Source organism: Pyrenophora tritici-repentis, chromosome 2 (genome assembly GCF_003171515.1).
Source record: "Pyrenophora tritici-repentis strain M4 chromosome 2, whole genome shotgun sequence".
In the NCBI taxonomy this organism is placed as follows: Eukaryota; Fungi; Ascomycota; class Dothideomycetes; order Pleosporales; family Pleosporaceae; genus Pyrenophora; species Pyrenophora tritici-repentis.
The window spans coordinates 802,675-812,137 of record NC_089391.1 but is presented as its reverse complement, the minus strand read 5'-3'; the positions used below and the strand labels follow the sequence as shown (position 1 = coordinate 812,137).

General features: G+C 52.3%; 3 protein-coding genes across 3 annotated transcripts; all 3 read right to left on the bottom strand.

The window, feature by feature from the left end:
• Nucleotides 1–68: 68 nt before the first annotated feature.
• Nucleotides 69–1,442, bottom strand: PtrM4_057720 (uncharacterized protein; the record flags this gene model as incomplete). The annotated part of the gene is made up of 1 exon (XM_066105356.1): nucleotides 69–1,442. One exon carries the CDS (start codon nucleotides 1,440–1,442, stop codon nucleotides 69–71), a length of 1,374 nt encoding a protein of 457 aa, XP_065963983.1.
• Nucleotides 1,443–3,267: 1,825 nt separating this feature from the next.
• PtrM4_057710 (uncharacterized protein) lies at nucleotides 3,268–6,540 on the bottom strand (the record flags this gene model as incomplete). Its single annotated transcript, XM_066105355.1, has 1 exon — nucleotides 3,268–6,540. One exon carries the CDS (start codon nucleotides 6,538–6,540, stop codon nucleotides 3,268–3,270), a length of 3,273 nt encoding a protein of 1,090 aa, XP_065963982.1.
• Nucleotides 6,541–7,091: 551 nt separating this feature from the next.
• PtrM4_057700 (uncharacterized protein) lies at nucleotides 7,092–8,357 on the bottom strand (the record flags this gene model as incomplete). Its single annotated transcript, XM_066105354.1, has 4 exons — nucleotides 7,092–7,610; nucleotides 7,719–7,908; nucleotides 7,969–8,060; nucleotides 8,112–8,357. 4 exons carry the CDS (start codon nucleotides 8,355–8,357, stop codon nucleotides 7,092–7,094), a joined length of 1,047 nt encoding a protein of 348 aa, XP_065963981.1.
• Between the last annotated feature and the right edge of the window lie 1,106 nt (nucleotides 8,358–9,463).

Here is a 9,463-nt window from a genome sequence, read left to right as displayed (position 1 = left end):
TTTTGCAACTTTAAAGCGATATATCTCAACAACACGATAATATTATTGCTAGATATTGATATAGTAGACTACTCTATATTAATAGTATTAGTGTTGCATGTGCGCGAGTTGTGCCCGGTCTCTTTGCATCTAGTGCAGCGCCTTTGAGCGCGCTGGCTGAGGCCTGATCGCGCTCCTCCTCGACGCTCTTCATGAGCAATCTGCTGGTCAGCCTCATTTTGAGCTAGTATATCCTCTCCAGTTCCTTTTATAAGTACTCCGTGCTTCTGTATACGCCTTTTAGAGCGCCGCCTACGCGCTGAGGCTGCGCTGTTAGCCTTCTCAAGACTGGAGATCCGATCGCACATTAGCTCAGCAGAGAGCATTATCACCTCAGCGCCCTTCTTCAGCTGGTTAATTGCCTCAATAATTGATGCTGGTGATGAGCTCTTGTGCTGGCGCACGCGCTCACGTATTAGGCTTGACTGAGCTTCAAGCTCACGCGCGTTGCTCGGCGTTTGAGCTACCCAGGGAGCCTCTGGCAGAGCTGCTGCTGGAGGAGTAGGTGTACGCAGCTGTATATCTAGCTTTGATAGAACAGCCTCTGGTTGTAGAGGAACAAGGCCTGCGCCGCGGAAGGCTGAGCAGATGTTGGCTGGCGTGAACGCTTGATCAAATGCTATCTTGAATGCTGGCAGAAACTCTAGCTTGGTGATGTGGTTGATGTGGTTGCGCATGAGGCTCTCCACCTCACGGCTGTACGCGCGCTTCAATGGCGAGAAGCAGCCAATATTAAGTGGCTGGAGTAGGTGAGATGAGTGAGGAGGCATACAGAGCGTATAGATATTGTTCTCCTTGCAGAGCTCCTGGAACGCTAGAGATTGGTGGCTCTTATGGCCATCAATAATAAGCAGGCGACGCGCGCCTATAGTACGAGCCTGCGTGTGAGCGTTGAAGTGCTTTAGCCACTCAACTCCAAGCTCATTATTTGTCCAGCCATTGTCGCTGACTGCGATTGCCCAGTCGCGTGGGATCTCAGCTTCCTCGTACCAGGCTGATAGGTGGTACTGGCCAGCGAAGATAAGGAACGGTGGGACTGACCAGCCAGCAGCGCTGATAGCAGCGATCAGCGTTACCCACTCGCGATTGCCTGGCTGAAGAGTCTTCGGCCTGCCTCTCCTCTCTGCTCCTGTTATAACCAGCTGCGTTGTAATCTTGCCCATTATAAAGCCAGCTTCATCAAAGTTGTATATATCCTCATCGCAGATACCAAGCTCAGCCTTTGTCTTCTCTATAAGCTCAAACCAGCTTCTAATAAGGGCTGGATTCTCACAGAGAGCTCTCTGCCTATCGTACGCTCGGTTGAAACACGTCCGAAGACTATCTGTCCGCTTGACAAAGTTGGCTGGCCACTTCTGCCCAACCTGGCCAGCGCCGCGCGCAGCCAGCAGCTTATCAGCCATATCGCGTGCAGCTGCGTAGGTAGGCGCAAACCCGCGCTGATCTAGATGAAGTATATAGCTAACAATCACCTCCTCTTCTCTCTGGGTAAGCTTCCTTGAGTTAGGCTGGCAATCGCGTCGCGCGCGCTTTCCAGCGCGCCGGTCAATTAGGGTTGATTTTGGGATATCGAAGACTGTAGCAGCGCGTCGCGTACTCTGAATTTGGGCAGAATCTATAGATAAGAGAGCAAGCTGAATATCTGCTTCATTTGAAGGCACAAGAGGAGCGCGGCGTGGAGGCATTATGTGTTGAGATAGAGTAGGTGATTAAAGTTGGTGGGGTGACCGACTCGCTTGTCTGACCGACTCGCTTGCCAACCACGTTAGCGAGAGCAGTACCGAACTTGTACCAGAGTAGGTCTTGGCAAGGCCCAAACCGTTACAGCTACCACACTTTTTCATCACACACACCTATATAGCAGCAATTCCTCCATAGCTATTAAATGCAACGCAGTCCTCCTCTCCTCACAACGTTACATCATCCCATCTTCCCTCTCGCGCTAGCACGTTCTGGGCTTAGCGCCAAGCTCGCCCCTTCGTACATAGCTCGCTCCTCCCATAAACCCAATACAACACGATTCACTCATATTCTGTCACGGTTTAGGGTCTTTTTTTGCTACAGTTTGTGGTCTTTGTTTGCTTGAGGAGCAAACAACCCACCCTTAATAATGGGGCGATGCTCATCTAGGGCTAGCGCTGTTTGCTGTTACCTACCTAGATATTGTGGTGTAGTAGCTTGTCACGTGTTCGGCGTTAGGTAATCGGCGCTAGGGTTGAGTATTTTAGGACGACTCTATGTAGAGGAGCTCGATATCCATCATACACCATTCTTAATACTACCGATTGTTACTCGGATACCTTCTTGTTCTCTACTCTCTACCGATTGCGGGTCGGCAGCCTCTCTTCTGACTATTGAGACTATCCCTCTACCACAATATACTGCTCGTAGCCTCACACAATACAACCTCAGTTCAATCCTTCAATTCTTCCTGCACACCATTTCCCCACATATTCCATATCAGGTCCTGTCATGGTTTGGTGATAAGACGATACCTATCTGAGACTAGCGCTGTTTATGGTCACTCACCTACATAAACTTTCCATAGCTTCTACAATTGTGACGGTTATGAGGAAAAGCAGATCACGTGTGCCACATGGTGGCGATACGTCATGTAAACAGACCCTGCTGCTGCCTTCTTAAAAGGTCAGCATGAGAAACAGAACACAACACAACAGAACACACAATATACTCTGATTACTGCCTCGCGCGGTTGAACTTTCTTTTGACTACATTCACTGCAACACATTCACTGCTCTGCATTCCTTTCACAGATAAGCGATTCCTTGATGTACGAGGCTGGAAGTACTATCAGCTTGTAGGGGTTGGTATGCAGGAAGAATTGAAGGATTGAACTGAAGTTGTATTGTGTATGTATGTATGTATGTATTGTTTAACGTCCTATGAAAGCCTCCCAGGGGGCATGAAAGACGGGTAGCGCCCTGTATGGTACTCAGGTGCTCCTATTCTTTGGGTGTTGGCAGTGTGTGCAGTCTGGTAGGGTAATTTCCGCCAGTTGAAAAGACTCTATCTAGGTTCCGGGCTGTGGGGCTGTGGATGTGTTGAGCAATGAAGCAGAGCTCTTGTTCTGGGGCTAGTAGGCCTAGGGCGTTAGCGTTGAAGCTAGGGGAGGAGGTGTAGAGGTGGTAAATGAGCGAGGGACTGATGACATAGACATAAGCGGCTAAAGGCCGCCTAGTACTGTGTTTTGTAATGCCGAAACTAAAATTATCGCCGGCAGATTGTTGTGAAGTACTTGGTGAGCTCCAAAAGTGACTCGAAGTGTTCAGGCTCAGTGAGTAGAGCCTTAAGGTACCTGACGGCCTCTTTCATATTGCTTGGGGGGCTGGAGGGTCGGAGCGGCCATCTGCTAAAAGAGCGTCTTATCTTTCTGCAGAAGAGCATGTGCTCAGGTGTTTTGAGTCGCCCGCAAGAACAATTCAATTCTGCTGTGTCGTGTCTGAATTTGATGTGGTACCATGCAAAGTCCCCATGTCGTGACCGGATAGCCAGCAGATGCGCGAGAACAGGGCGCGGAAGCGTCAGTTCGATTGGTGTCTTTGTGGTTTGGTAGGGTAGTTCCCATTGCCGGTACCAGGCCGACATTTGGGTCCGAGTTTGGTCCCACCAGCGCTGCCTGGCAGCGTTGAGCAAGGACTTAGCGATTGAACGCACCCCAGATGCTGTCGGTTCCGCGGCCATGCCGTAAGGCTGGCTGGGTGCTTTTGCTTCGGCATCGGCAAGGCGGTCTGCTGCCTCATTCCCGATAATCCCGGTGTGGCCTGGCGACCAACGTACTTGTATGTTGAAGACTGCCATTGCTGCCTGGCACTCAAGGAATGCCCATTGCGACGATGTGGGGGCGTTGCCCCGTATACCCCAGATAACTGACGTTGAGTCAATACACATCCATAGCCTGCGGTGGCCATGGGGGGCTAGTCTGATGGCGTGCTGGAGACCTCTCCAAGCACCCACTGCTTCGGCATCGAATACATGGGATTGGGGGTTAAGCGATCCCCGCCCTATGGCAATCTGGGTCTGGGCCTGGTATATTGCGTAGCCGTAGGTGACAAAGCGTTCGCCGTGGGTGCGCTGTTCTGATCCATCAGAGAAGATGGTGACGTCCTGGTTGGTAAGGGTGTCCCACCACTTCGTAAACGATTTGGCGGCCTCAGCCTTGGCTATACCGTTTGTTGGGTCAGTGCGGCACCCTGGAGAGTAGTGCGGCGCTATGAGGGTGTGTCTGGGAATGGTAGGAAGAATCAACCCAAGTCGCTGGACTTTGGAGTGTGGCTTCTGCAAACCTCCAGCTCCCCTGCCCTTCGGTATCACCGAGATCTTGATCCTGGCTGTAAGTGGGTGGTTCTTATCGACTACTTGCAGATGCAGAGCGAATCTCAGCTTTGCTTCTTCTAGCATAATGAGTGCTGATGGTAAGCCGGCGTCTCGAAAGAGTGCCCATCCTGGATAGGTTTTCCAGGCAGGGAGGATGGCGCGAGCCGCGATGGTGAGTGTCTGGTTGAGGGCTTTGAGGTGCCAGCTAATCCTAGTGCTGACTACGGGCGGTTGGTCCGATCGGTTGGTCAGAGGGTTCTTGGTGCGGCCTTCAAACCATGCTTCTGCTCCGTAGAGGAGACATGGCATTATGCAGGTAGTGACTGCTTTGCGGAGGGCTGAGGCTGGGGGGCCATTAACTGTGTTGGCAAGACTACGGATGTGATGGGCAACTTTGCGGGCTGTCGCTGCTCTCGTTTCAACGTGTCTTTTGAAGTTGAGCTTTCGATCAAACCAGACCCCCAGCCATCGGCAGGCGGGTTGGACTCCGTCGTCCTGATCTGTGATTGGTGTAATGGTGAGGGAGTCGTCCACAACACAGGGCGGGGAATAGTTATCCCATTGCCTAGTAAGGTGCATCATTTCCAACTTTTCTGGTGCGAAGGCAACCTTGTTTGCTGCACCCCACTCGTTGATAGCTCTGACATCTTCTGCCAGCAGGCGAACGTTTTCATCCAGAGAGTTCGAGGCCCGGTATATGCAGACGTCGTCAGCATACCCGAAGCGGCGGGTTGTGTCCTGGTTTAGAAGCTCTGCTAGGTATAGTGTGTAGAGGACTGGGGACAGTGGTGATCCTTGGGGTGTTCCGCAGGCCACGGTGTAGCACTGGGTGGTTGCCTTGCCTAATCTAACCCTGACTTTGCGATCTGTGAGGAAACTGTTGACAAATTTGAGCACTAGGTCTGGCCAGCCCTGCTTTGCCATGCGGACGAGTAGCCGGTTCTTAAGAAGTGCGTCAAAGGCTCCTTGAACGTCCATAGTAACCATAGTCACCTTCTTGCCCAATGCCCAAGCTCTTTGTGTATCGTGTGTGAAGGAGGCCAGCAGGTCCATTGCAGAGCGTTTCGGGAGCGCGCCTACATGCTGGGGGCTGAGTATCTCGTGAGTCATTGCGGTCCAGGCCAGCCGTCTTGCTACAACCCGTTCAAGTCCTTTGCCTAGGCAGGATAGGAGGGCTATTGGGCGCATGGATCTTGGGGAGGTGCGGTCCTTCTTGCCGACCTTTGGTATCATGGCGACTTCGGCCGTTTTCCAGGCTGTGGGGAAGTAGCAGAGCTCAAGGCACTTCTGAAAGATGGAGCGGATGTGGGTCCTGACCTGAGCCCAGCAGGTCTTGAGAAGCCGGACGGTGATTCTATCGGTGCCTGGCGAGGTGCTGGACACCCCAATAGTGCTTCTCTCGACTTCTTCCATAGGGATGTGGGTGTCCCATGGCAGTGTACCCGCCGGTGTTTCGGTAGGCCATACTGGCTCCGGCAGGTCGTCCTCAGCGCTGAACCGGTCCAGGATTTCCACCCGCAGGGCTTCGGCTTTTTCTAGTGGGTCTGAGATGGTTTGGTTGTTCACGATAAGTGGGATGTCCTGCTGTCCTGGGGTAAGTTTGTGCCAACCAAGCAGGCTATATAACTCCTCATCTGTAGTGATATTGTTAATCCGGTTCGCCCAGTACTCCTTCTTCGCTTTCCGCACGACGGCAAGGAACTCCCTAGTTTCGATTGGGACCGTCCCTGGTTCTGCTAAGTTCCTGGCAGCCCGGTGCCGGCTGTGGGCTTCTACGCAATCTTCTGTCCACCATGGTGCTGAGTGACCTTTTGCCCTGTCTGGTGTGCCAGCGCCCTTGAGCGCGGCCCATAGGGTTCTTTCTAAGCTGGCAATAGATGACTCAATGTCTGCTTTCGTGTTGATAGGGCTGATTGGGTGTGCTTGGAGGTGAAGTTCAACTAGAGCGTTAAACTGGTGCAGGCGTCTTGTTGGCACCCTGTAGTGGAATTGGTCTAGAGGTTGGCGCCCTCTAGCGGGGATTGTGGTGAGTAAGGTAAAGTGGTCAGAGCCACAGTGTAGGTCCTCTGCTACTTCAGTTGTGGCAAAGGGGATATTCGAGAAGGTAAGGTCTATGACATGCCCAGCCTGGTGTGTGGCTTCGCCCGGCTCTCCAATGAAGCTCATATTGTTGTTAATTGACCACTGATTCAGTTCAATGCCCCCGTTGCGGGCGTCTGTGCCAGGCTCAAAGGCTGGGTGGCGGGCGTTGAAGTCCCCCCCTACAATAGATAAGGGTGGGGGAGTGCAGTTAGTGATGTATTGTAAGACTCCAGTGCTGGCAGGTTGGCGGTAAGCGTTAAGAATTGAGTAGCCGTTCACCTTAACCCAGAGCAGGTCTCGGTTAATTTTTGGGAAGATAACTTCAGACTCAAGTCTATAGTCTTTACGGACATAGGTCATAACCCGAGGGCGGAGTGCTCTTCTAGTTTTAGGGTCATTATGGCCCCAGTTAGTCACTGGGGCGTGCAAGTTATACCCAGGGTGTGTTGAGGTTTTAGAGTCTAAGCAGGTGAAAGGTTCTTGGACGCATACAACGTCTACTTTTGTTTCCTATGCAAGTTGCAAGATTGCGATGTGGCTAGGTGATCTCCTACCAACGTTGGCCCAGGCAATCAATATACCTTGGGCTGGTGTGTGCGGCTGGTTACCGCCGGCGTTGTGTGGGTGTTGTCCTATCATGCAGAAGAGGACTCGCTCATTTCAACGTCTGTCGCTTCTGACGACGAACTAGTGTGGTCTGGTTTACGGGTAACGCTCTGCTGTGAGAGTTGGCGCAGGTTGAGGTTAGTAGTTTTGTGGGTTTTGCGTGTAGGCCTTTTGGCTGGTCCTAGAGTGGACCCAGCCTCGGAGGTAGAGGTTGCTGGGGTTCGGTTTCTCTTGGCCGGTGCTTGTGTTGGGACCTCAGTGGGTTCATCTGCGGTTGTGGGTCGGGGGAGGTCTGGTGCTGCTTCATCTCCGCTACCTTCGGAAGCGTTGGCTTGGATGCTTTCCTGGAGGTAGGCTAGGTGTCCTGCCCGGCGGGCTGCGTTCAGCTCTTTCTTTGTAGGTCTGACAACCCGGCCAGCGGTTCTCCAGGGAGCTGCAGCGCAGTTGGAGTATGAGGCCCAGTGGGGCCCGTGACAGTTGGCGCATCTAGGGCGGCCTTCGCACAAGTCCCCATGGGGGCCGGGGGTGGTATTGTGTGAGGCTACGAACTGTATATGTAGGTGGGTGACCATCAACAGCACTAGCCCTTAATAGGCATCGCGCCTTTACTATAAGTGAGTTGCGACTGCAGAAGCAGAACAGGAGAGACCCCAAACCGTGACAGCCTTCGTTACGAGGTTTTCTTCGAACGTGTTGACCCAGGCAGGCCAGAATAGGTTAAAGAAGTCATCTTTTGACAGTGGGGATAGACCTTGAAATTGCTGTAGGTGGTCATCGAGTTCGCTGCTGTAGTTTGAAGATAGAGGCTTAAAGCGAACTACATCTAGCGGCTGCAGAGTCTGAGTACTGTGACGGGGTAACACTGTCAATATAACTCAATTATTTTGACAGTATTCGAGAAAATACTGCGTCAGATAACTCCTGTGGTCGTCCACGATCAAGACCTGGTACTTCAACCTCGCCTTAGGCTTGGTATAACGGTCAAACACCTGCTTAAGCTAGGCTAATCCTATGTCATTGTTCGTCCATCCAGAGCTTAAAGAAGCCACATGAATAGCGTGTTTTTCGGCCTTGATTTCCGCCACCCAGTGGCTCTGGATGGTGGAGTTTTTTGACGCAAAGATGAGACCAGGGGGAAGAGCAGTACCGTCCGCGCAAATTGCTGCCAAAAGGCTCACCCATTCACGTGAGCCATCTTGATGAGCCTGCCTAACCTCCTTCTTCTCGTACTGACGCCTGGAGAAGATGCGCTTTGATCTACCCAGCACCCCAATAGCAAAGTCCTTCTTATCCATATTACATGTGTGCTCAGGCTCAAGACTGTACTGAGTGATTTTCTGCTGCAGGAGCTCAAATCACGATTTGTACTTATACTCTAATTTAGCGTTGTGGCGATTGGAGTCCATGCCCGTTGTCCAGTGAGATGTGAGTTGATCGTGATGACGGTGGAGGAAGCGCGTAACCCAGCTCTCAGAAACGCGTCCCTGCCCAACTGTAGATGCAAAATTCTGCACTATACTCCTTGTAGATAGCAGATGACGCGCGGTAAGTTTTTTCTATATATTTGGCTAGGTCATCTTCTTGCTGGTCGTTGGATTTGCGGTTGCTGAAAACATCGACGTGTCGGGCGACCTGCACGCCTCGGTGCGCGCGTGACAGCCTTGTGCGCGACACACCATGTATTTCTGCAATATGAGTATATACAAGCTCCTCTCCTGGCTTCATTGCAGCTACCTCTGCAAGCACATCACTTAATCCTGGCATGGTGTTGGGTTGTTACGTGTTGAAATATGGTGCAGATGTTGCGCGCTGGGCGTTCGGTGACTCCGGGCGTTCGGTACACGGACACAGTTCCCAGTGATACATGTTTACTATAGAATTTATTTGCTAAGCCTCTCCAGCCTCGTTTTCGTGTTCACGTGGCCCGTTTCGACACGCGCCGCCTCACCGCCCCGCCTCACCGCCCCGCCTCACCGCCCCGCCTCATCACCCTGCCTCATCACCCTGCCTCATCGCCCTGCCCCATCGCCCTGCCTCATCGCCCTGCTGCGAAGTCCTGACTCCGCACTCTGCCTGTCCGCCTCAAATCCACTTCAAGCCCAATTTCCACCAGCCCCATGCCTACTGTTGATACGGCTAAGGTATCGGAATCACCTTCGTTGCAACGAGTTGAAATGATTCTGATTGTTGCTCTATGGAGGTGGAGGGAGATCGGCGGTAAGGCAGCAGCTAGAGCTCGGACCACACGGCTTAGTCAGCCGTGTAATCCAAGCTCGTGCATGCAGCAACCAGCTGCCTTATCTACCGCAGGTTCGATTCCCAACACCTACCATCAGCAAAAAAGCTTCGGCGTCTGATCAGTGGGTTGGAGAATATGCGGAACTGTGGAGGAAACAGATTG